The 26,662-nt window shown below is 36.4% G+C and overlaps 4 protein-coding genes and 1 pseudogene across 4 annotated transcripts in view; 3 read left to right on the top strand and 2 right to left on the bottom strand.

The window, feature by feature from the left end:
• Positions 1–9: 9 nt before the first annotated feature.
• Positions 10–21,830, top strand: LOC120186910. The gene is made up of 3 exons (XM_039190740.1): positions 10–308; positions 19,249–19,486; positions 21,672–21,830. Exons 1-3 carry the CDS (start codon positions 263–265, stop codon positions 21,706–21,708), a joined length of 321 nt encoding a protein of 106 aa, XP_039046671.1. The 5' UTR covers positions 10–262; the 3' UTR covers positions 21,709–21,830.
• LOC120186907 (luminal-binding protein-like) overlaps positions 20,095–26,662 on the top strand; it is a 25,476-nt gene continuing 18,908 nt past the window's right edge. The window contains exon 1 of the mRNA XM_039190737.1: positions 20,095–20,116. The gene's annotated coding sequence lies outside the window, so the exon portion shown is untranslated. The remainder of the gene's footprint in view (positions 20,117–26,662) is intronic.
• The window catches only part of LOC120186908 (B2 protein-like), a 13,384-nt gene continuing 10,030 nt past the window's right edge, over positions 23,309–26,662 (bottom strand). Inside the window, exons 2-5 of the mRNA XM_039190738.1 lie at positions 24,040–24,731; positions 23,742–23,926; positions 23,541–23,651; positions 23,309–23,444 (exon numbers count right to left, since the gene is read on the bottom strand). Coding sequence (XP_039046669.1) covers positions 23,379–23,444; positions 23,541–23,651; positions 23,742–23,926; positions 24,040–24,661 — 984 coding nt within the window. The 5' untranslated portion in view covers positions 24,662–24,731 and the 3' untranslated portion in view covers positions 23,309–23,378. The remainder of the gene's footprint in view (positions 23,445–23,540; positions 23,652–23,741; positions 23,927–24,039; positions 24,732–26,662) is intronic.
• Positions 24,834–26,352, top strand: LOC120186940 (annotated as a pseudogene).
• LOC120186909 (30S ribosomal protein S6 alpha, chloroplastic-like) overlaps positions 26,589–26,662 on the bottom strand; it is an 898-nt gene continuing 824 nt past the window's right edge. Inside the window, exon 3 of the mRNA XM_039190739.1 lies at positions 26,589–26,643. The gene's annotated coding sequence lies outside the window, so the exon portion shown is untranslated. The remainder of the gene's footprint in view (positions 26,644–26,662) is intronic.

The following is a 26,662-nucleotide window of genomic DNA, read 5'->3' as shown; positions in this document are numbered from 1 at the left end:
TGATGTTTTGCCATTCTGCATTTTCATCTCTCATTCTGGACCGTATATTTTGCTTACGACGCTCGAGCTCGTGGTTGACTGTTTATCCATTTCCTCATAAAACACACAGAGGAAATGACAATGGCGCTTCTCTCAGCACCTCTATCTCATAAAGCCTCCCTCTTTCAACGCCCTTACTCCACCTGCTTTCGCTCCATAACTTGTATCAAGTACCCATTTAGGCCCGCAATCCCTTTCTCCATTTCTGCTTCAGCTTCACCTGATGGCGACGCTGCCGCCGCGGTTGCTGTTGAAGATCCTCCTTTCAGATACCATCCACATTCGTATAACTCGTGTCGTAACCGGTTTTCGTCCGGGCACGAAATATTAAATTTAGCGGGGAAATTGATGTGAATAAATAATTTTGAAAATAATTTGTGAGTCGCCATCGGCCTTTTGGGTCAGGTAGGTCGAATACCTAAAAAATATCTTTTGAAAGAGTTTTTAAGAAAACATCAATTAAAAGATAAACTGATCTGCGTTTTAACCAAAAATTCATTCTTTTTAATAATAAAAAGGGATTCGTGGTCGGTTACGTTTAGGGAAGGATTAGCACCCCTACAACGCCCAAAATTGGTACTTTTTAATTATAAATTGTCTCTATTATTAAAATTTAAAAATTCAAAAAATATATTTAATTTATAATCCTATAATTTAAAAAAATATTTATTTATTTAAAAATATCCGAAAAGAACTTCTAGGTGCCTTAAGACAGCTCTTTTCTTTGATATTGATAAATATTAATTTAAATAATATTGTTTACTTTTTAATTTTAAAATATCAGAATAGGACATCCAGTTGTATTAAGACTGTCATTTTCTTCAATATTAAAAATAAATATTTTTAAAAAAAATACTATTTATTATATGTATATTTATGACTATATAAAAAATGTTTAACAATATAATAAAATAAAAATATTACTAAAATAATATATTTAAAAACAATAAAATAAATTAAGACATATAAAATGAATAACTAAATTATAAAAATAAAACTAATTACTAATTACTAATTAATTGAAATTATAGGGTTTAAACATTTTATTTTCTAATTTAATAATTTAGTGACCAAAATGAAATTATCTAAAATTCGAATTTTAATATAAAATTAATTAAAAATATGAACTAGGGATAAAATATTATTTATTAAAATTAAAGGATTAAATCTGCTATTTATCCTAAACATATTATTTTAATAAAAATGACTAAAATGAATAAAATTAAAATTCAAAGACTGAATTAAAACTATTATAAATTCAGTTTAGTGACCAAAATGTAAAATTTACAAATACGAGGGACTGCGGACGGGATTTAACTATTTTATAATTACGCGAATAGCCCTTCCCAAAACGGCGTCGTTCGGGAAGGGCTATTTAAGCCCAAAATCAGCTGGCCCGAAGGGCCAGTTTCATTTCTCCTCTCTTCCCTCTCTCTCTCTTTTCTGAGAGAAAGAAATTCTCTCGCTTCTCTCTAGAAAAGAGAGAAGCTCTCCGGCCGGCCGTCGTTAGCCGGCGTTCATCCGCCGTCAACCACCGCCGCCGGCCACCGTCTTCGGTGGCCGGAAATTTTTTTTCTTTCATCTAAACGTAGATCGGACCGTCATAATGACGGTTCCGACATTTTTTTTCGTTAAACTGCTCCCAATCGGAGCAAATCTAAAATAATACCTTCGATGTTTCGAAGGTTCTGACGAGATCCGGTGGTCGACGCTTCCTCGGTAAGTCTCTTCTTCCTTTTTCTTTCTTTTTTTCTTCTGGTTCTTTGCTGCTGAGATCGTTGGTATAGTTTGTTTTTTTCTTTTCTCTGTTTTTTTTTCTTCTCTCCGGTTCTGTTTCTGTCTCTGTCTTTCTGTCTTTCAGGTGGGTGGTGGCTTTTATAGCCACCACCGGTGTTCGTCTCGGACCGGTCCGAAGAGGGGGCTTCGGTGAGTCACCGGACTACCAGTGGTGACTCACCGAGTAGCCATGGCGTGGTCGGCTGCCATTTTATCTTCTGAAGTCTTCGGTTGGGACGTGGCAGCGGCGGAGGCGGCGAGGGCTGTCGGCAGCCGCGTGGAAGCTGGAGCGGCGCCGCGTGGCCCTAGGGTATCAAACCCTAGGGTTTCCTTCTGGCATCATCTGGACCGTTGGATCTTGCCAGATCCAACGGCTGTGAGCTGAGGCGGCTGATTAATTAGGGTTAGGAAACCCTAACTGGAAACCTAAACATTTAGGGTTTCTAGTTAGTTTTGAACCGGTTCTGGTTGGTTTGTAACTGGACCGGTCCAGTTGTAATTGGGCCTGTAAATATTATTATGTATTTAATATATTTAATATAAATTAATAATAATAATAATAATAATAATAATAATAATAATAATAATATGGATAAAAAATTAATATCTTCAGCTGCCCCTCTTTGCTCATTATTGTGTTAACAAGAATAGGGCAAAGATGAAAAGATAATAAATTTTTTTTATCCATTTGTCTTCACTTGATTATAATGGAGATATTGAATAAATTCTTCTCTTTCTTCAGATGAGTTCTTCTCATTATGAACTTTCTGCTGGGGATGATGATCCATCAAATGATGAATTCAAGCAAAAGATTGAACAAGTTCTTCTCATTATGAACTTCTTCTTCTTTCTTCAGATGATGAGTTCTTCTCATTATGAACTCTACCTGGCAAAGTTGATCCATCAAATAATGAATTCAAGCAAAAGATTGAACAAGTTCTTCTCATTATGAACTTCTTCTTCCTTCTTCAGATGAGTTCTTCTCATTATGAACCTTCTCTGGCAAAAATAATCCATCAAGTGATGAATTCAGAAAAAGATTGAACAAGTTCTTCTCATTATGAACTTCTTCTTCCTTCTTCAGATGAGTTCTTCTCATTATGAACCTTCTCTGGCAAAAATAATCCATCAAGTGATGAATTCAGGCAAAAGATTGAACAAGTTCTTCTCATTATGAACTTCTTCTTCCTTCTTCAGATGAGTTCTTCTCATTATGAACCTTCTCTGGCAATGTTGATCCATCAAATGATGAATTCAAGCAAAAGGTTGAACAAATTCTTCTCATTATGAACTTCTTCTTCCTTCTTCAGATGAGTTCTTCTCATTATGAACTTTCTCTGGCAATGTTGATCCATCAAATGATGAATTCAAGCAAAAGGTTGAACAAATTCTTCTCATTATGAACTTCTTCTTCCTTCTTCAGATGAGTTCTTCTCATTATGAACTTATCTGGTAATGAATGATCCATCAAATGATGAATTCAAACAAAAGGTTGAACAAATTCTTCTCATTATGAACTTCTTCTTCCTTCTTCAGATGAGTTCTTCTCATTATGAACTTATCTGGTAATGAATGATCCATCAAGTGGATTTGAAATCTTTGCTAAAATCTTTGAAATTCCTGTTAAAAATTCAACATAGATGAAAATGAATGAAATGCATCTATTTTGCAAATGCCTAAATATGATGCATGAATGTTTAGTTATTTGATTTCAGATTGGTGAATTGAGTATTTCTTCAATTATAAAAACCCAATATATATGTCTTCTTCGAATCAAAGAATCTATCATCTTTGACAAATGCAGATGTAGATATAATGTCACAGAACCTCTTGAGAATAAAACTCAATAGTATATACTCTTGAAAAGCTTGCATTCAGGCAACATGTTGATCCTGATAGCAACTCATCTGATTATGAAGTAACCTTTCAGGATGATTTCACAGATATCGATAGTTCTTCTAATACCGAGAAATCTTGAATTCTGATTCTGATGAGGAGAATAAACTGTTATACTTGACAAAAATGGGATTCTCAAAGGCTGAAACTTCAATAGTCAGGTAGAGATGTGTGGTCCAAATTCATTAATTGCAGAATTGGCAAATTTTATATGCTGCTCAAATGACTAAGGCTGCTGATACACTTCTTCAGATCAAATAACTCAAAGAACACTTCCAGAAGATGCTATTCTGTCTAATCAGATCAAATAACTCAAAGAACACTTCCAGAAGATGCTATTCTGTCTAATCAGATCAGATAACTCAAAGAACATTTCCAGAAGATGCTATTCTGTCTAATCAGATCAGATAACTCAAAGAACATTTCCAGAAGATGCTATTCTGTCTAATCAGATCAGATAACTCAAAGAACACTTCCAGAAGATGCTATTCTGTCTAATCAGATCAGATAACTCAAAGAACACTTCCAGAAGATGCTATTCTGTCTAATCAGATCAGATAACTCAAAGAACATTTCCAGAAGATGCTATTCTGTCTAATCAGATCAGATAACTCAAAGAACACTTCCAGAAGATGCTATTCTGTCTAATCAGATCAGATAACTCAAAGAACACTTCCAGAAGATGCTATTCTGTCTAATCAGATCAGATAACTCAAAGAACATTTCCAGAAGATGCTATTCTGTCTAATCAGATCAGATAACTCAAAGAACACTTCCAGAAGATGCTATTCTGTCTAATCAGATCAGATAACTCAAAGAACACTTCCAGAAGATGCTATTCTGTCTAATCAGATCAGATAACTCAAAGAACACTTCTAGAAGATGCTATTCTGTCTAATCAGATCAGATAACTCAAAGAACATTTCCAGAAGATGCTATTCTGTCTAATCAGATCAGATAACTCAAAGAACACTTCCAGAAGATGCTATTCTGTCTAATCAGATCAGATAACTCAAAGAACACTTCCAGAAGATGCTATTGGTAAATTCATCTTTCATTTAATGTTTGGACTGGGATATCACAGTACTTATTCGATATAAAGCCAGAATTTGTAGATTCGAAGCATTTCCATGCTATTACACTGAAAAGGGCTATATAATTCTGCCAATTAAAAACAAAGTTTCTCTTATTATGCTTCATTCATGTGCTGATGCTTTTCCATTGACAAAGAAATGATGGCTTTCATGGGATCCAAGAACAAAGTTGAACTGTTTATAAACATGTACAGGAAGTGCCAAATTGACAGAAAGGATCTGTAAGGCTTTTGAAGCTTATGACAATGAGCCACCTTCGAGTGTCCAGAAGTATGTTCTTGATGAGTGCTGAAAATGGAATCTAGTATGGGTTGGAAATAATAAAGTTACTCCACTTGAACCTGATGAGGTGGAAATGCTTCTAGGTTTCCTTAAAAATCATATACAAGGATCTGTATAGAAACATGTTTCCTAGTGATATCAATGTCTTGTTTCTTTTTGCTGGAATCAGTAATGCAAAGATCATCTTCTACTGTTTTGAAAACAGATGTGCAAGAACTGAATGGTGATCGGTTGGAGCAATTGATGAGTAGATTTGGCGGATTCGACCTTGTTGTCGGTAGCACCACTTGTAACAATCATGATGTTCATGGCTTTAAGCTAGTGATGATTTGCCTACTTTGTATTCCATGTATTTAAAAGTATTAACATAAAGTGATATTCAGAAATCTTTAAATTATTTCAAAATTATGTTAATTCAATAGAAAAGAATAAATTGAATTTCCAAAAATAAATTGAATCTCAAATAAATTGAACTTGAAATAGATATAATTGTATTCAAAGTTATGGCAATCATAAGAATGATAAAAATTCAAATGTCTCAACAAATTATAAGCATAAGTATTTCTAAATTAATCAAGTTGACACAATTTAGAGATGATGTAAGCTTTTGTCTGGAAGATCTCAAACGTTGTTGAAATGCTTGTAGATGTGAAGTTTCTCCCAAACTGTCAAAATCTTAAGAGGGTTCAATTGCCAGATGCCTAATATCAACCTGCATTTGAGCCGCCTTTTCAGGTTTTCAACTCAAATCCTTCCTTTGGTTACAAGATGCCCTTTGCGGGTTTTCACCTTGACCCCCTTTCTTTTTCTTGTCTTTTTTCTATTTTCTATTTTTTTCTTTCCTTTTTTCTTTTCTTTCTTTTCTTTTTCTTCAAGCATAATATTTCTTGACAGAATCCGAGTTTATTGGATTTCTCAGAATTTTTCCATCCATTTCTGCCAAGATCAACGCTCCTCCGGAAAAGGCCTTTTTCACAACGTATGGTCCTTCCCAATTAGGCATCCATTTCCCACGGAAATCTTTATGTATAGGCAAGATCTTTTTTAATACTAGATCACCCTCTTGGAATTCTCTTGGATGTACTTTTTTGTCATGAGACTTCATCATCCGTTTCTGATACATCTGTCCATGGCAAATAGCTTTCAATCTTTTCTCCTCAATAAGGTTCAATTGATCAACTCTAGCTTGGATCCATTCAGATTCATCCAATTTTATTTCTCTCAATATTCGGAGCGATGGAATCTCAACTTCAATTGGTAAGACTGCTTCCATTCCGTAGACTAGAGAAAACGGCGTTGCCCCAGTAGATGTTCGAACAGTAGTTCGGTATGCATATAGAGCAAAAGGTAACTTCTCGTGCCAATCTTTGTAAGTTTCAGTAGTCTTTGTAATGATTCTCTTGATGTTCTTATTTGCTGCTTCAACTGCCCCATTCATCTTTGGACGATATGCCACTGAGTTTGCATGTTTGATCTTGAACTGTGCACAAAGTTCGGTCATCATTTTGTTGTTCAGGTTCAGAGCATTATCTGTAATGATCCTTTCTGGTAGACCATATCGGCAAACTATCTCTTTCTTTATGAATTTGCAGACTGTGGATCTCTTAATATTGGTATATGAAGCAGCTTCAACCCATTTGGTAAAATAATCAATTGCCACAAGGATGAAGCAATGTCCATTCGATGCTTTTGGTGTGATTGCCCCAATGACATCTATTCCCCACATAGAAAATGGCCAGGGTGCTGTCATTACATGTAAAGGATATGGGGGTACATGAATCTTGTCTGCATATATCTGGCATTTATGACATTTCCTTGCGTAATCAATGCAATCTGTGTACATGGTAGCCCAATAGTATCCATATCTCATTATTTTTCTGGCCATGGAAAGACCATTTGCATGTGTTCCACATATTCCACTGTGTACTTCTTCAATGACGTTTCGAGCTTCGCTGGTATTTAAACATCTCAATAGCATTTGATCATTGCTTCTTCTATACATAATCTCGCCATCAAGAAAATATCCAGCAGCCATTCTTCGCAAGGTTCTTTTATCAATTTCCGATGCATTTGGTGGATAACTTTGATTTTTGATATATTGCAGGATATCATGATACCATGGTTTACCATCTACCTCTTCTTCCACACTATAACAATGTGCAGGAATTTCATATACTTGCATTTTGATTGGCATCATATCAACTTTCTTAGTTGCCTGAAACATAGCAGCTAATGTAGCCAAAGCATCTGCCATTTGATTTTCTTCTCGAGGGAGATAATTGAAGGTAACTCTCTCAAATTCTTTCACTAATTCGAGTGTAAAATTTCGATATTCCAACAATTTGGGATCTTTTGTTTCCCATTCTCCTCGCAATTGATACACCACTAACGATGAATCTCCATATATCTTGAGAAATTTGATTTTTCTTTCTATAGCTGCTTTCAATCCCATTACACAAGCTTCATATTCTGCCATGTTATTGGTGCAAAAGAACTCCAGTCTACTTGTAAAGGGATAATAAACATTTTCTGGAGAAATCAACACTGCCCCGATTCCTCGTCCCAAAGCATTAGATGCTCCGTCAAAGTAAAGCTTCCAAGTTGCAAATTCATCATTTGTTCTGACTTCTTCATTCATAGATATGCACAACAAATCTTCATCGGGAAAATTGAAGTTCAAAGGCTGATAATCATTTGATACACGACTGGCCAGAAAATCAGCTATTACACTTCCTTTTATTGCTTTTTGGTTGACATATACAATATCAAACTCAGATAATAACATCTGCCATCTAGCCATTCTGCCTGTCAAAGCTGGTGATTCCATTAAGAATTTCAAAGGATCAAGTTTTGATATCAACCAAGTAGTATGGTATAACATATATTGTCTGAGTCTTCGAGTAGTCCACACCAAGGCACAACATAATTTTTGTATTGGTGGGTATCGAATTTCACAATCAGTAAATTTCTTGCTCAGATAATAAATAGCTTTTTCTTTCCTTCTTGATTCATCATGCTGTCCTAATACACATCCCATCGAATTTTCGAAGACCGTCAAATAGAGAATTAATGGTCTATCAGGCATTGGTGATACTAAAATTGGGGCATTGGATAAATATTTCTTAATAATATCCAAAGTTTCTTGACATTCTTCATTCCAGACTTCAGGGTTGTTCTTTCGAAGTAATTTGAACACTGGATCACATTTGTCAGTCAGTTGAGAAATGAACCGAGATATATAATTTAATCTCCCCAAAAATCCTCGAACTTCTTTTTTTGTATTGGGTGGTGGAAGATCTTGAATTGCTTTGACTTTATCTGGATCAATCTCGATTCCTTCTTTGCTGACTACAAATCCCAAAAGTTTCCCAGAAGTTACCCCAAAAGTGCATTTTGCGGGGTTAAGCTTTAATTGATATTTCCTCAATCTCTGAAAAAGCTTTCTCAGATTTTGAATATGTTCTTCTTCAGTTCGAGATTTGGCAATCATGTCATCTACATATACTTCAATCTCTTTGTGCATCATGTCATGAAACAAAGTTACCATGGCTCTTTGATATGTTGCCCCTGCATTTTTCAATCCAAATGGCATCACTTTATAACAGAATGTGCCCCACATGGTTATAAATGTCGTCTTTTCCATGTCTTCAGGATTCATTTTTATCTGATTATATCCTGAAAAGCCATCCATAAATGAAAACCATGCGTGCCCTGCAGTATTGTCTACCAGTGTGTCTATGTGGGGTAATGGAAAGCTATCTTTCGGACTAGCTTTGTTGAGATCTCTGTAATCCACGCACATTCGAACTTTACCATTCTTCTTTGGTACGGGAACAATGTTGGCTACCCATTCTGGGTATTTAGATGCCTGTAGGAAACCTGCATTGATTTGTTTCATCACTTCTTCTTTAATTTGCAACAACATTTCTGGCCTCATTCTTCTGAGCTTTTGTTGGACTGGTTTTATATTCTGGATTGATTGGAAGCTTATGTATCACTATATCTGTGCTTAAACCAGGCATATCTTGATAAGACCAGGCAAATATATCTTTGAACTCTTGAAGGAGATTTATCAATTCTTGTTTTATATGGACTGTCAGAGTAGTGCCAATTTTCACCTCTTTTTTGTCTTCATCTGTTCCCAAATTCACAGTCTCAACCTCTTCTTTGTGTGGTAGGATTTGTTTGTCCTCTTTTTCTACCAATCTTAATAATTCAGTAGGAACATCACATTCCAGTTCATCTTCACAACCATTGATTTCTTCCAGACATATAGGCTGCTCTATATATTTATCACTGGATTAAATTTAGGAATACACATGCTATTAACACGGTGACACCTGCAAATTTAAGTCGGAACATTTCCGAAAGAATATAGTAAATTTATGAAATGTAAAAATGTAAGAAAATGTAAAGAATGATTGCCATCTGAAAATTTTAAAGAAAATTTCTTATATTTAACATAATTTATTTTACAAGATAACAAAAAGTTTTCATATTTTTGAGCTAAACATAAAGATTAGTTCTGAATATTACTCTGCATTAATATTAAAAACTATAGGAAGATCTTCAGTGGTCCAATTGGTGAGTGTTTCTCCAGGAAGACATGGTCGAATCCTATCCAAGTACTTGCCAGTCTTATTGTCATTCATGATCATGTTGATAAATAATCCATTCATAGCTTCTTCAACTATATCTTGATCTTTCATCAACTTTTCTTCTTTAAAGGCTTCAACAAGCTGCTGTTCCACATTAATTGTTCCCCCTGATCTGAATATGGTCTTCAACTGTGGGAAAGACATGTGTTTCCAAAGGATTTCTCCTCCTTTTAATTTTGCCTTTCTGTCTTCACATCTTCTTTTAATCTCTTTGTTCTTTTGCTGAAGATTGGGCTTAAACCCTAGCCCAAAACGGTCTTTTTTCATCTTTATACTGATAGGAACTGAAATCCCTTGAAGATTCTTTCCTAGACCTCTTCCAGTTTTAGCTCCGATGCCTAAAGTTTGTTGTACCGTCATCTTGGTGCAATCAGACAATCTGGGACATGGAATTTTCCTTCCTTCTGCAACAAAGGTTGCATTTACAAATTCAAGAGCTCGAAAAGAGCATTCAAGAGCCTCATCATTGGTGTCGATATATGGAACATCGCTTGTTACAGACGCAATGATTTCTTCTTCAGCACTGACGCATATTAGTTGTCCATCAACAACAAATTTCAATTTCTGATGTAATGAAGAAGGAACGGCTCCTGCTGAATGAATCCATGGCCTCCCTAATAGACAATTATATGTGGGGTGGATGTCCATCACCACAAAGTCAATATTATACACGACTGGGCCGATTAACAATGGTATTTCCATTTTCCCAAGCACTTCTTTTTGAGTACCATCAAATGCTCGTACCACATTCTGATAACTCTTCATGTGTGATTGATCCAGAGGCATTCTTTGAAGTGTAACTAGAGGCATCAAGTTGAGAGCAGATCCATTGTCAATCAATACTCCTGGCAACACATGACCATGACAATGTGTCGTGATGTTCAAAGCTTTTACTGACCCCATTCCGCCTTCTGGTATTTCATCATCTGTGAACGTTATGTAATTGTCAGCGGCTATATGTCCCACAATTCTGTCAAGTTTATTGAGGGATATATCTTCGGGGATAAATGTTTGATTGAGAATTTTCATCAAAGCATTCCTATGCGCTTCTGAATTCATCAATAGATCAAGAATAGAAATTCTCGCTTGTTGTTTGTGTAGTTGTTCAACCACACTATACTCACTATGTTTCAAAAATTTCAAAAATTCTTGAGCTTGCTTTTCTGTCACAGGTTCATTGAATGCTGGAAGGGATTCATCTTCAAATACCTTCTGAGGTATTGCCACAGCTTTTCCTTTTGCTTTCACTGGTTCTGAAGCATTGGATGTCTCGGGAGAGTAACATCTCCCACTTCTTGTAAAGAAACCGATCTCGCTCACTGCTTCAGACGTCGATGTGGTACTCAGACTTTGTATTTTCTCTTCTGTTTTTTCTAAAGAAACAGGTCCTCCTACCATTGAAACATTAGTAGTATAATTCCAAGGTACCCTGCGGGTATCTTTATATGGAAATGGTAGAGGAGTGGTGATAACTACTTTCGGCTTTATTGGTGCAGGAATCACCGTAGATGTTTTTACATTGATGATCACAGGATCATTTATTCTTTGACTTGGTTTAGAATCCTCTGATGAGCAAACATTATCTTCTTTTCTTCCTGGCTCTTCTTCAAAGAATTCTATTTCCCTGTTGTTCATCAATTTTTGCACCAAATCCCTAAACTCAGAACATAATTGAATTTTATGCCCTTGCTCCTGATGATATTCACAATAATTCTTGCTTTCATTCTGCTTTGGCCTGAATTGTTGTGGAATTATACCAGCTACAGAGAGTTGTTGGAATACCCAAACAAAAGGAGATTTAATTTCAGAAATGTCAGTCTTTGCTTTCTTTCTGTTCTCTTCCTGAATTGCATTCACGTTTTTATCTCCATGATTTGGCAATGGATGACTTGATGCGGATGGTGTATTGAATTCCAACTTCCCAGTGTTAATCAAATTTTGAACCACCCTTTTGAATGCTAGACAATTTTCAATAGAATGACCTGTAATTCCTTCATGGTAAACACAGTGTGCCTTTGTATCATACCAGGGAGGAAATGGTGGTTGCATGGGAACCAAAGGATAAGGCCGTATAACATCTGCTTTTAACAGCGAATCATAGATCTCTGCATATGGTACTGGTAAAGGTGTAAAAGATAACCTTTCATTTTCCTTTCGAGATCCTCTAGAATCTGCTCGATTAGTGTTTGTTTCCTCTTTCTTAACCCTTGGCTGGGTTATTGTAACACTTTTCAATGAATCTTTGCTGTAAGAATTGGCATTGTTGACCTCATTCTCCTTTTTCCGGTAAGTAGGTCTTTTGGAACCAGACCCATCATTTGATTCAATCTTGCCACTTTTCAAGACATTTTCAATTAATTCTCCAGAAATGACCAAATCTGCAAAATTTCTGGTTGCATTCCCCATTAGATGGTTTAAATAAGGAGCCTTCAATGTATGGACAAACATTACTGTGGCCTCTTTTTCTGACAAAGGTGGTTGAACTTGGGCCGCAGTGTCACGCCATCTCTGAGCATACTGTCTGAATGTTTCATTATTCTTTTTCTCCAAGTTTTGGAGAGTCCATCTATCAGGGACCATGTCTGTCACATGGCGGTACTGCTCTAAAAATGCTTTAGCCAAATCTTTCCAAGATCTAATGTTGGCTTTGGTCAATTGAGTATACCATTTTAAAGCCGGTCCTGTCAAACTATCCTGGAAGCAGTGAATTAACAATTTCTCGTCCTTCACATATCCTGCCATTCTTCGACAAAACATAGTAATGTGGGATGAAGGGCATGTAGTACCGTTATATTTATCAAATTCGGGAGCTTTAAACTTGATAGGGAGGATTAGGTCTGGAACCAAACTCAACTCACTAGCATCAAATCCATAGAATGATTCAGTTATTTCCACGGATTTCATTCGCTCTTCTAAGCTCTTGATCTGTCTGGTCAGTTCTTCATTTACTTTTTGTTTCTCATTCAGCTCATTTAAATCTGGGATCAAATGCTCAGTATTAAGGTCCCCTATTTTCACATCGGTTATAAGCGGATTTTTGCTTGAAGATGCAGGATCCACTTGTTGTTCCTCATGTGGTTTGACTTCTTGTAACGCAGATGTACGAGCATTGATTTGTATAGGTGGAGTACCAGAGTGATAAATTGGTTCTGGTGGAAAACCTAGAGGATATATGGGTTCTTGGTCAAAAGATACAGGATTTTCATGCATTTTTCCACTGATAGCCTGCCTTTTAAACATGTCCTCTATCTTCTTCATCATACTGTCTTGTGAATTTGCAATACTGGCTTCAATTTTTTCCAACTTCATTCTCATTTCTTCTTGTTCTTTATGATGTTGTTCCTCAATACGCTGTATTTTATCCTCCATAATTCTCTTAATAGCTTGTCTAGTACCGTAGTGATGTAGTATTTCTCTTTTGGCCAGAGTAACTGCGATTGAAAAATCTTTTAATATTATTTTTTCAAATTTTAATTAATGAATTTTAACTTAATAAATAAAATAATAATTTATAGCGAAAATTATGAAATGAATGATGAATGTATGCAAAATGCATGTATGAAAAAAACATTGATCCCAAAAAGTCAACTGTCATAGAACAACTTTCATCGGCATACAAAAGTTTCTTTATAATATTTCAGAACTACAGATAAGGCATAGCTTTCCTATTAAGCTCTATAATTTCTTTCATTAACCATGAAACCTTCTTTCCACACTTAGAAACTGGATCAACTTGATGCTCAATTATTTCGGCTTCAACAGCTAGTTCCCCAACATATCTGGCAACTTCGCTCATTTGAACCATGGCCTCGAACACCATATTACTTCTTTCTTCACTTCTTTCAACATAGAACTCAGTTGACTTCTGCCATTGTTCATTTGTTCTTTCAAGAGTCTGCTCTAATTCAGTGATTCTGACTTGACACTTGTGCAGAATTTTTTCAAGATCTCTAATGCATCTTCGCAGTGAAGCATTTTCCTCATTACTTTCTTTGAGGTCATTAGGCCCTAGACGAACCTTTTCTTGAAACAATGATTCTTCAAGTTGCAAAATGTAAGCATTAAACTCTGAGTTTTTGTTTCTAGACTGATCCAGATCTTCTTCCAGTTTTGTTTGTGCTTCTTGCGTTCTTTGATTAAGCTTCTGGATCTGAACATCTTTGTTTCTGCATCTTCGCATCCAATTTCTAGCCATTTCTTGCTCTACCTCAAGTCTGGTGTTGAAATTTTTTCTTTCCAGCTCCCATTTTTCTTTTTCAACATTGGATTCTTCCATCTTTTGGCCTCTGACTTCAAGTTCAGCAATCAACTGGTTTATTTCAGATTCAAATCCCTTGAACATGATACTTTTTTCGCTTTCAAATTTAACAAAGATGTCATTCTTCATTTCTTCTAAATCTTTGGCTCGATCTTTTTCTCTTTGCATTTCATTCATGATCTCGCGATGCTCAGCCTTGTGTTTTATAATTCGTTCTCTTCTGTCAACCTCGAAATCTTCCATTTTTTGCTTTCCTTTTTCCAGGCTTTTGAGTAGACGGCTATTCTTTCCTTTCAGATCTTCAACTCGTCTTTTCTCAATGTTCAATTCTCTGGTCATCTGTACCGTCGATTGGCTGGGTCCTGATGCTTTTCGGGATTTATATAATTCCTGATAATCTTTCTGTAAGGCTCTGTACTCATCCTCACCTTTTTCTTTATCTTTTCTCAACATTGCACATTGTGACGAATGAAAGTCAATGTCAACCCTCAACATAGTTTTATCTTGTCTCATTTGCTCTAACTCTTTCGACCAACCATCTCTTTCTGCTTCAAACTCAGCTCTCAAGATTTCAATCTCTGATGGAACCACCTTAATGCGATCTTCCATAGAAATATCCTCATTTTGATCTGGTAGAGGAATATTTTCGTTTTTTCTGACAGATCTCCAATCTTCATAATCAGGAGTTAGCATTTCTTTTGCTGCTTTAGCTCGAATACAAAAAGTTGTTTTCCAAGCTGTAACGGCTTCCATGATATTTCTTTTATAATTTTTGCTGTGAAATGCAAACTCAGATGACTGTAGTCCAGCAGTGATAGGTACAAATTGACGACCTTCATACTGTCTTATAACCAGAAGTGGTGGATATCCAATTCCTCCCCATAATCCGAGCAGCATTATCCAGTTGTAATCACCACATTTGTAAATGAATTCCCTTTGTATTTGCCACGGGGCTCGCCAAACAACGTCATTGCTTTGCAGATTTCGAAAGGCATTAATCCACATATCTTTCTTAATTTCTTTAGGCCATTCCTGCTCCAGAAATTCCTTTAATGGTGAATAATCCATATTAAAGCGTCGATATGAAATCTTTTCTGTTCTCCAGAAATGACTACGGATCCAAACATATAACAACTGGGTACACCCTGAGAATCGTCCACCTCCTAGCCTTCTGCAAGCATTTAACGATCTGAAGGTCTCTGCTAGGATGGCAGAAACAGGATTAATCTTCTTCAGTAGCTGTTCAAACAAGTCTACCACTGCAGCTTCAATATATCCCAATATTCTTGGGAAAATGACCATACCATATATACCCAGAGCAAATAGATCAAATCGTACTTTAATATCTGGATGGCTCTGAATAAGTTCTCTGATGTTGGTCCAAGCAATGCCTTCGCTTTCGCCTTTTTGTTTTGTACGGGATGCTACCCATTCTTCTCGTACTCCGGCAATTTTTGCTAATTTAACTCGAAAGGGTTGAGTTTTAATTGACTTTGAATAGATTCGATTCTCCAAAGCCCCTTCGATATGTAACAAAGTTGTGTATTCTTCAATAGTAGGGACCAAGTCCTCCTTATTGAAAGTGAAGCAATTGTACCCTGGATTCCAGAATTGAACTAGGGCTCGGAGTAATTCATCATCAACTTCTACATAGAGCAGATATGGGATGTCCCCGTAAGTCTGATAAAACTGCAATTTTTTGTTTGAATCCCAACTTTCCCAAATGCTTCGCAAATCTTGCATATCATTTCTTTTTAATGAAACTGAAGCATAACTGGCCAAGTCAGATACATAATCATCCTGCAGACTGTCTCCTTCTTGTCTTTGTAAGTCTTCAGCCCACTGCCTTACTTCTGAGTTTAGATTTACTTGACTTGAACACTTTTTATCCATAGATGAAGGCTTTCCAATGAGACAATTAACACAAGGATCAATGTCTTTTATCCTGTATGATGCAATGCAAACAGAAAAATAAAGAATACACAAAAAGAAAATAAATTAGTTTACATAATAAAGAAATTTAATAATAATATTTACATAAATATTCTTTATTTAAACATGCTTTTCTGAATTTAAATAATTTAAATAAACATGTAATTTAAACAATAAATAAATTAACAGGAAAGACAGAATTCATTTCTCCTGTGTGTACACCTATTTTGGACAAAATTTTGGCATGACTTCGTATCGGAAGAGTTTCTAAGGTTTTTTATATGCAAGGTTTCAGATCTAAGAATAAAGGTACCCGAATTGTCCTTGTTAGTGCCCCCTTGGGTTGCTAACCCTCAATCCTAGTCCATTATAGACTAAAGTGGATCGAGTTCAATTCGAGGGGATACATTTCTCTATGCCTGACACGGAGAATAAATTCTCACGAAGACAGAGAGCATATGAACCCCGGAAGTTAATTGCTAGGTCTGACACGGAGAATAAATTCTCACGAAGACGTCGCTTTCACTCCCACTTAGAAGGGACAACTCAATTATAGAGCTTTATGTTATGCAATGCACGTGTTGTGTGTGAGGAGAAATGTTCATATCTCTGACAAAATAACTAATAAAATAAAATACTTGCAAATAAAACATATAAATATTATAAAAATAATAAATACATAAAAAAATTTGAAAAGAAAGAATTAAAAATTAAATATATGAATTTTTAATTTTTAGTTAATAGAGACAATTTATAATTAAATTTTTAAAAGTTTGACCAGTCCCCAGCAGAGTCGCCAAGCTGTCGTAACCGGTTTTCGTCCGGCACGAAATATTAAATTTAGCGGGGAAATTGATGTGAATAAATAATTTTGAAAATAATTTGTGAGTCGCCATCGGCCTTTTGGGTCAGGTAGGTCGAATACCTAAAAAATATCTTTTGAAAGAGTTTTTAAGAAAACATCAATTAAAAGATAAACTGATCTGCGTTTTAACCAAAAATTCATTCTTTTTAATAATAAAAAGGGATTCGTGGTCGGTTACGTTTAGGGAAGGATTAGCACCCCTACAACGCCCAAAATTGGTACTTTTTAATTATAAATTGTCTCTATTATTAAAATTTAAAAATTCAAAAATATATTTAATTTATAATCCTATAATTTAAAAAAAAATATTTATTTATTTAAAAATATCCGAAAAGAACTTCTAGGTGCCTTAAGACAGCTCTTTTCTTTGATATTGATAAATATTAATTTAAATAATATTGTTTACTTTTTAATTTTAAAATATCAGAATAGGACATCCAGTTGTATTAAGACTGTCCTTTTCTTCAATATTAAAAATAAATATTTTTAAAAAAATACTATTTATTGTATGTATATTTATGACTATATAAAAAATGTTTAACAATATAATAAAATAAAAATATTACTAAAATAATATATTTAAAAACAATAAAATAAATGAAGACATATAAAATGAATAACTAAATTATAAAAATAAAACTAATTACTAATTACTAATTAATTGAAATTATAGGGTTTAAACATTTTATTTTCTAATTTAATAATTTAGTGACCAAAATGAAATTATCTAAAATTCGAATTTTAATATAAAATTAATTAAAAATATGAACTAGGGATAAAATATTATTTATTAAAATTAAAGGATTAAATCTGCTATTTATCCTAAACATATTATTTTAATAAAAAGGACTAAAATGAATAAAATTAAAATTCAAAGACTGAATTAAAACTATTATAAATTCAGTTTAGTGACCAAAATGTAAAATTTACAAATACGAGGGACTGCGGACGGGATTTAACTATTTTATAATTACGCGAATAGCCCTTCCCAAAACGGCGTCGTTCGGGAAGGGCTATTTAAGCCCAAAATCAGCTGGCCCGAAGGGCCAGTTTCATTTCTCCTCTCTTCCCTCTCTCTCTCTTTTCTGAGAGAAAGAAATTCTCTCGCTTCTCTCTAGAAAAGAGAGAAGCTCTCCGGCCGGCCGTCGTTAGCCGGCGTTCATCCGCCGTCAACCACCGCCGCCGGCCACCGTCTTCGGTGGCCGGAAAAATTTTTTCTTTCATCTAAACGTAGATCGGACCGTCATAATGACGGTTCCGACGTTTTTTTTCGTTAAACTGCTCCCAATCGGAGCAAATCTAAAATAATACCTTCGATGTTTCGAAGGTTCTGACGAGATCCGGTGGTCGACGCTTCCTCGGTAAGTCTCTTCTTCCTTTTTCTTTCTTTTTTTTCTTCTGGTTCTTTGCTGCTGAGATCGTTGGTATAGTTTGTTTTTTTATTTTCTCTGTTTTTTTTTTCTTTCTCTCCGGTTCTGTTTCTGTCTCTGTCTTTCTGTCTTTCAGGTGGGTGGTGGCTTTTATAGCCACCACCGGTGTTCGTCTCGGACCGGTCCGAAGAGGGGGCTTCGGTGAGTCACCGGACTACCAGTGGTGACTCACCGAGTAGCCATGGCGTGGTCGGCTGCCATTTTATCTTCTGGAGTCTTCGGTTGGGACGTGGCAGCGGCGGAGGCGGCGAGGGCTGTCGGCAGCCGCGTGGAAGCTGGAGCGGCGCCGCGTGGCCCTAGGGTATCAAACCCTAGGGTTTCCTTCTGGCATCATCTGGACCGTTGGATCTTGCCAGATCCAACGGCTGTGAGCTGAGGCGGCTGATTAATTAGGGTTAGGAAACCCTAACTGGAAACCTAAACATTTAGGGTTTCTAGTTAGTTTTGAACCGGTTCTGGTTGGTTTGTAACTGGACCGGTCCAGTTGTAATTGGGCCTGTAAATATTATTATGTATTTAATATATTTAATATAAATTAATAATAATAATAATAATAATAATAATAATAATAATAATAATAATAATAATAATAATAATAATAATAATAATAATAATAATAATAATAATAATAATAATATGGATAAAAAATTAATATCTTCAACTCGGAGATAAGTTTTAGTAAATTAATAAGAAAGCTTAACCAGTGGTCTGAATTTTGATGGTAACTGCTCAACTTTCATGGGGTTAATTACGGTTAAACGCACTTTTCTTTCAAGTTTCTTGAATCTCTGAATTAGTTAATTTACTGTTAACCAATGGCCGCTGTACATCACGTTATTTTGTGGGTACAAAAAAAATCCAATATTGAGGGTCATTATTATGGCCTTATAGCAAGGTTTTAGGAATTGCGATTTGTTAGTATTTATGGAATGGAAAGGAATATAGTTTTCTCGGGTTTGTATTGTAATTTTTTATGTGTTTGTTTTTTTACCTAAGAAGATGGCTGACATACTGACAGGGGTTGCAAGGCCTGTGGAAAAGAGGAATTGGAGTGGGGATGCAACGGTGAGGGTAGGATTCAAGGAGGGATTGCAACAGTCCCGGGGTTTGGTTGGTGGCCTATTAAGGCTTACTGTCCTTGCCCTGCTTTCATTGCATCCGGCGGTCGGTACACGTGGTCAAAGCATGGATGATGATGCCTCTGGAGGAGGGGGGAGAGTGAGTCCTGAGGGAAATGGTGATGAACCTGACTTAAGGTAAGTTCAGTACTTCATTATCCTTGTTTATGTATGGTAAAATCGTATACATTTGATTGCTCTGGTCTGGGATTTAATAAAATTTTCGATTAATTTAGTTGAATTCCTTTACTCGAGTTCGAGGAAACATTCGGGCCTGAAAACCTGTATATTTGAACCGTGAGATGGCTTCCTCTTGCCATAGAATTAGAATCAGATCTTTAAAGGAAGGGACATCTTTTTTACTGCATACACCTCGTATGAACACTTGTATGACTGCATCCTCTTGGAAGACGTAGGGTGAAAAAAGAGTGCACTTGTAATGGTCTTTCATTAGTTGACATTATCCTATGTTACTCGGACTCGGGTACAAATGTCGGGTAGGGATGTGTCTGGATATCCAATTTGTCAATTGAGTTAAACTCAAAAGTCGAGGATACAACACAGAAGGATTATAGGGAAGGATAAGTGTGTGAGGACTCATTTTATATATCCTTTATTACACAATAGGAAATTATTTTCTTATTGAATTGGTGTCTAATTAACCCGTGACACTAACTTTTTAAGTTAGTAGAGCTGACGCCAGCTTTATCACCAGCCAGGGTGTTTCTTACTGCATGCGGTGCTTGATAAAAAAAAACCAAAAGATCTGAGATCTTAATAGGTCCCAACTTCGCCATTATATCTACAACTTTATTAGCTTCGCCATATATATATCGTATACTGTTATCTGTGTCATTTCGTCTAAGAATACGACGAATCTGATCCATAGCCTATACCGTGATCTGTGTCATGTCGTGTTGAATAAAGTGTGGCTCCCATTTTGGTGAGACCGGGGAAGGGCATTATCAGCGTGTAACCAATGATCTATAAAAGGAGGTGAATGTTGCCACCAAGTAAAAACACTCCCGCTGCTAATTATAGTTGACTTAGCAAGGTGATGTGCCGGTCGATTTCCCGTCCGAAGAACATGTTTAAATAAAACCACTCTAAAACTCACACTAAGAGATTTAATATCATTGATTAGATGCCCCAGACTCGACACTAATCGATCATTGCTTGTTAGGTATTTGATCACAACTAGAGAATCATTTTCAATCTCTACAAGCCTGACCTGCATTTCCAAAAGCCATTTGATGCCTAGCAAAACCGCATTTGCCCCCATCGAAAGTGTGTCCACATGGCCAGCTTGCTTCCACGATATTGCTGCGATAAAGGACCCGTTTGTGTTTGTTAAGACCGCCCTGAAAACCATCCTTTTACCACATTTGCCTCGTTCTGCACCAACATTTAACTTCCAAAAACCATGGGGCGGTCTTTTCCATTTAGTTACTAGTAGGCACCGTCCAAAACCAGTAAACCCTAGTTGATTTGTTTTTTTCAACTGGTGAATATACTCGGTACACCAATCAGGTACCGAGGAAAAATCGGGAGCTGTCCCGGTCTGATAAAAACTATTCTGCATATCCCACATGCTCCAATACATTACCAAATATTCCCGAAGCATGTCTATAGTACTGTTTGAGATCAAATTACGGATGATATCTTAACAGCTTTTGTGGTGATGTTGCCTTAAAATGCTGAAGCATGAAAGGCAAAAACTACCGTCAGTCCCGTCACACAACTGCAGCTCCAGAAAATACATGAGTTATCCTCGACCTCCCATCTGCATAACGTACACATAGAGTCAATATTAATGACCCCCCGAAAGTAGATTGATCCTAGTAGGAAGAAGGTTGTGGAACATGCGCCAGCTAAAAATAGAAATCTTGCTCAGAACAGCAAAGATTCAAAATGATTTTCATGGCTTTCTAGCCTAGATCATCAAGTCAATTATGAAGTGTGCTCATCGTAGCCAGTTTGTTATCGAAAAGTCTAAGCCGATTTCACCGAGAAAAATCTCTGTTGCTATAAGCAGATCCAAAGGTAAGTTCGCGGTGCTGACTGATATCTACCCTTCCTCACCGGCCACCGCACAAACCAAATCCTCCTGCCGTGAGGGGGATTGAAACCGATTCAGTCCTTTTGTTATTTCTAGTCGTTGATTCAAACTGATTCAACCATTCTGTACTGATATTTTGTTAGTTCAAGTTAAAAAAAAGTAGGAACTGAATCCAACCAAACTTTTACACTTGTTTTGTTGTTGCATTCTGAAGGTTGTTCCGGTTTTTTATGAGATAAACTGAGGAATCCTTAATTCTTGCAGCAAGGGAAAGCAAGGTCCGAGGAAGTTCAAAAGATAAATCAATGCCTGGAATTTGCAACTGCAAGATTATGCTATGCTTCAGAAAGGCCAGACCTGGTGATCCAACATCACAAGCGAGCATTGAGATATATATACAAGGGAAGGATACATTTTTGCAAACCTTTTGTTCTATTTATATTTTAATAATTCAACCATTATTATTTCATGTTTTAATTTTTTTTCTGTTTCTCTTCTGGTTCTTGTCTCGATTATTTTGGACCGATCCGTGTCATTTTGGTAGGAGAGTCTCCCAACCGAGATTTTCTGCATACACAAAAATTTAAGCTTGAGAACTCGCGATATCAAACTGCTTACCGCTTGAACCAACTCTCATCGATATATTTCGTGTTTTATTTAAATGAATAATACATTAAATTTTAAGTAAATTAAAAAAAAATGTCTGAACTGCTTGTTTTATGTACAAAAAATTGTACATTAACAAGCGTGGTTGACAGTCAAATGACGTCCTTGTAACCACATTTTCTGACCAAAACTCCAATGAAATAATCAAACACCCAACCATATCTAGAATGATGGGGAAAAGACAGGTTAGGATGGTCAACATCTGGCCAACGACAATTTGCCATGAGGAGAGTGACCCTTTTACCATCCTTGATTGAAGGAGTCATTGTAGTAGGTAAATCCTTTTTTTATGATTATTATTATTATTATTATTATTATGAGAAAAGATGGGCCAACTTTCAGGGCCTTGGATTCTTTCCCACATCTATGGCTGACGGCCGTTGCTTTAACGTAAGTAGACTAGTTTGTCCTCTTGTGCGCAGATCACGGGTGAACTTCTTTAAATTTTGGGTAAATTACCTCTTTAATCATCTAACTATCACTTTAATTTTATTTTAATAATTTAATTACTTTTTAAAAAAGTTATCATTGTTTTGATTTTAATGATTTTATTTTGATCAACTGATTCAACATTAAACAATCGTTAATTAAAAACTTAACAATAGTTTTAATATAAAAAAATTATTATATCAATAATTTTAGTTATTTATTGACGAATGATCAAAATATAACATTAATGATTTAAAAAATTAATTTTGAAAATCAAATAGGAGGATTAAAATGCAACGTTAAAGGATAAAAATTTATAAATGCCGATCGTTTACATTGGCTTTCAAGAATTAGTGAGGAATATATAAAGCAATAGCTTAGCTGCACAGATCAGATTCTGATTAAAAAGCTTTGATGAGCTTGCTAATTGTTTGCACTAAATTGGTTCCCTTCCCCCCATTTTTTAAGGCATCATTAGGACAACCTGCCAGATCATGAGTTTGCCTACAGAAGCATAATCAATGTTTATCAAGAAAAAAAACAACTGGATAAACTTGCATTGATTTTCTTATCATTTCTTTGAGCTACTATAACAAATAAGATCATGTAGGAACTTCAATACTCTGTGCTCAGTGCACAACACTGCAATGCACACACCAAAACCTCAAACTGTATCGTATAACTTCACAACTTAAGTTGATGTTCATCACTGGTTTCAAGTAATATTATTTATGCATACACCATACAGTAAATGGATCCATAATACTCACCGTCTTAGTTTCACAAATACATAAAACTCTATTCTCTCTACTTATTCTTCAACTTTTTCCCTTCATTATCTGTGTATTTGTATCTGTATGTGCTCAAGCATCTTGCTCAGAATTTAATATCAGAACCCAAGCAATCACCTTGATCAGTAAATATATCCAACAGGGAAAGCGCCTGCAAATTTCACCAGCAAGATTTAAGATCAGAACCCAAGTTGGTAAACTAAGGAAAATTCTGGGCTAGCATCAAAAGCAATGGTGAAAATTTTACCTCCGGAATGTTGAGTTCGAGGCGGAACTTTGGACCATCGTAGTGATGGAGGATTGGCCTAAATGAGTCTTCTTCGAGTGGCTCGCAGATTTTCCTTGTAATAACACGAACCTATGTAGAATCAAAAACCTTAGTATTCCTCAATAAAATACAGAATAAATTAGTTGGATGTTACAGAAATTCTAAGAATGAAATGAATACCTGAGAGGGGAATCGTGATTCGCCGGGGCATTTCTTGTCCTCCCAGGCAGTTGGGTCAATGTTTGTTCCACCAAAGCTTGCAGCCTCAAAAACTCCATGGAGTTGGTGGGTGGAGTAGTTGTAGAGGAACAGAGGCAGGCCCGGAGTTATTGCCCGAACTGAATCTCGGTAACGTGGAGGCAAACCTTCAGATGATTCATAGCAAAAATTAAGGAATATAACCGGAGTCTTATTCAAAATTCAAAATCAAATCGAACCCAGACTAGTTTTTGAGGGGGGGAAAAGGTCAAAGACATACCAAAGAGCTGTCTCTTGAGATTCTCTTCCATGGTATCGTTGTTGCAGACGAAAATATAGCCTCCAACAGTTTGATTCCTAGGCAAAGATTCCGATGGCGGCAGCGTCTTAAATCTCTTATCAGCACCACTCTTCCCATCCTTGTCCTTATTTTCGTTGCTATTGTTGTCGTCGTTGCTGTTGTTCTTGTTATTGTTCTTCTTCCCAGTTTTGATTCCATGAATCTCCTCTCCTTTATTCTTATTACCCTTCAAATTAACATTGAAATTGTTGTTGTTCACTGGCTTTGAATAGATCCCTTTATTGAACCCTCCGTTGACCCCAATATTCTTCTGAGATCCAATCGGACCGAACCCGATGTCGATGTTGGCGTTGTTGCTAGGGGCTCCGATTTTCCAGCCATCGTTGCTGAAAGAGTTGAAATCGGAGACCCTCGGCTTTAAGTTGTTGACGGAGTTCACATTGCCGCCAACTCTGATATCAAAATTCCTCCTCTCGTCGGGCCTCTTCGAGAGATAACCGCTGCTCCAGATGGAATCATTGAGCGAAAGATTAGCCAAGTTCAAATTCTGGACTCTAAGCTGGTCACTGAATTGCCAAAAGGATTGCTGGTTGTTCTCCATCGGAAACTCCAACTCAGAAATGGGATCTGGGTATCAAAGATGAACTAATTTCACAATCTGGGCAACTAAAGTATATGGAGTTCAATCTGTATAACTTATGAATCTGCTATGGTAAAAGCAAAAGGAAGATAAAGGTAAACAGGAAGTATTTAATAAGGAGGGATCTAGGAAAATGAAAAACTGGAAATTGCTTGGAAGCTGGGTTGGGGGTGGGTGATTTTCACTGTTTTAAGATTGCGTGTGGACTTATCAAAATTACACTGATAATGAAATATAAATTAATCATTATATGTCCGATATTAATTAAATTTTATTGATTTAACACATTTGATAATATGGACGAAAGATGCGGATTATCAAATGCGTCTTTCTTAAATTTTCGTTCTAGTTGGCCTCACATGAATAAAGTGCGGATCACCATCCGGCCTTCGTGATAAAACTAACAAGAATGACATTTATGCCTGTGAGCAACAACGTTTTTTTAAAGTTCATCTGGTTGATTTTGACGGATTCTCAGGCTAGGAACCGGATGTTTCTTCCGCCGCAGAGCTTTATTCGGTGATCCATCGACTATGGTTTTACCGGAAACCAAGTATTTAAGCCCTGATTATGGGTGAACCAACCCATAACCGACTCTTCTGTTCTTGAATTGGCACACCGTGTTGCCGGATGCAATTATGAAAACCAGACCGAATGGGGATCCAAGGTGACTCCGTAAATTCTACTATATCTTTAATTTTATTTTTCCTAGAGAGACAGCTTGTTGTAACAATGTATGATGCCTGCAGATTGGATTTAGATATGGAGCACTTTCGGAGGATTATTTCACAGGCTACCGTATGAAATTTGAAGGATGGAGATCTCTATTCTGCTATCCCGAAACGCCGGCGTTCTTAGGAGATACACCCATCAACTTTCTTGATGTTCTTAGCCAAAACAAGAGGTGGGTGATCGGCCAACTTGAGGTAGCGTTTTTGAGATACAGTACCATAACTTATGGAGTCCAAGAGATGGGGCTAGCTTATTCATACATTGCATTCTTGGCCATTTATTTAATTCCGATCACTACATATTCCTTTCTCCCCCAGCTTGCTCTCCTTAATGGAGTCAGCATCTTCCCGATGGTCTCGGAACCATGGATCTCATTTACATGTTCCTTTTCCTCGGAGCATACATGCAAGATTTGTTTGAGTTCGTCGTAGAGAGGGGAACGATACGAAGATGGTGGAGTGACCAAAGAATGTGGATGATGAGAGGGCTTTCGTGTTACTTGTTCAGTTTAACCGAGTTCTTGCTCACGTCCATCGGCATTCCCGCACAGGGTTTCAACGTGACCAGCAAGGTAACAGATGATGAGCAAAGCAAGAGATACGAGCAAGGGCTTTTCGAGTTCAGAGTACCATCACCCTTGTTTGTGACGCTAGCGATGGCGGCGATAATCATCCTGTTATCATTCATCTTGGGGCTCGTACGTTTCATCAATGGCAGCAACAAGGAAGGGCTAGAAATGCAGTTGCTCTTAACAGGGTTTATAGTGATGAATTGCCTGTCGGTTACCAGGCCATGACGTTGAGGCGTGACAAAGGGAGAATGCCTATTAAAACTACCATTACCGCCACAATCTTGGCATCGGTTGTTCATGTAGCGGCTTCTTTCTTTTCCATGTAATACTAGCAGATCAGGAACTACACTAGAAGGCAAATGATGAAAATAATATGCATATGCACTTAATATTTGTATTATTCGTACGTTTGAAGTTTAATTATATAAATTTATTTATTTTAATGTAACAAGTTGGGAACAACACCAAGTATTCAAGCAACTCAAACAGGCAATCTATAAAACAGTAAACAAGACTTAGTAAGCTTGCTCAATTTGCCCTTCAATGCTAAATATTTCACCTCAGTTCAACAATGGCAAGTAAATGCTTTCTATTGTCAATAATTCAACAGTCAAGGAACAAAAACTATTGATGAAAAAGTTGAAAGAGCTGTGTTTCGT

Source organism: Hibiscus syriacus, unplaced genomic scaffold (assembly GCF_006381635.1).
Source record: "Hibiscus syriacus cultivar Baekdansim isolate YM2019G1 unplaced genomic scaffold, ASM638163v2 tig00113721_pilon, whole genome shotgun sequence".
In the NCBI taxonomy this organism is placed as follows: Eukaryota; Viridiplantae; Streptophyta; class Magnoliopsida; order Malvales; family Malvaceae; genus Hibiscus; species Hibiscus syriacus.
Note: the sequence above shows the minus strand (reverse complement) of the source record. Positions and strands in the feature narration are given on the sequence as shown.

Coding starts and splice junctions, on each gene's coding strand:
- LOC120186910 (XM_039190740.1), top strand. CDS start 263: ATGGCGACGCTGCCGCCGCGGTTGCTGTTGAAGATCCTCCTTTCAG. Junction 309..19,248: donor GTTGAAGATCCTCCTTTCAG/ATACCATCCACA, acceptor ACATACTGACAG/GGGTTGCAAGGCCTGTGGAA. Junction 19,487..21,671: donor GGTGATGAACCTGACTTAAG/GTAAGTTCAGTA, acceptor TAATTCTTGCAG/CAAGGGAAAGCAAGGTCCGA.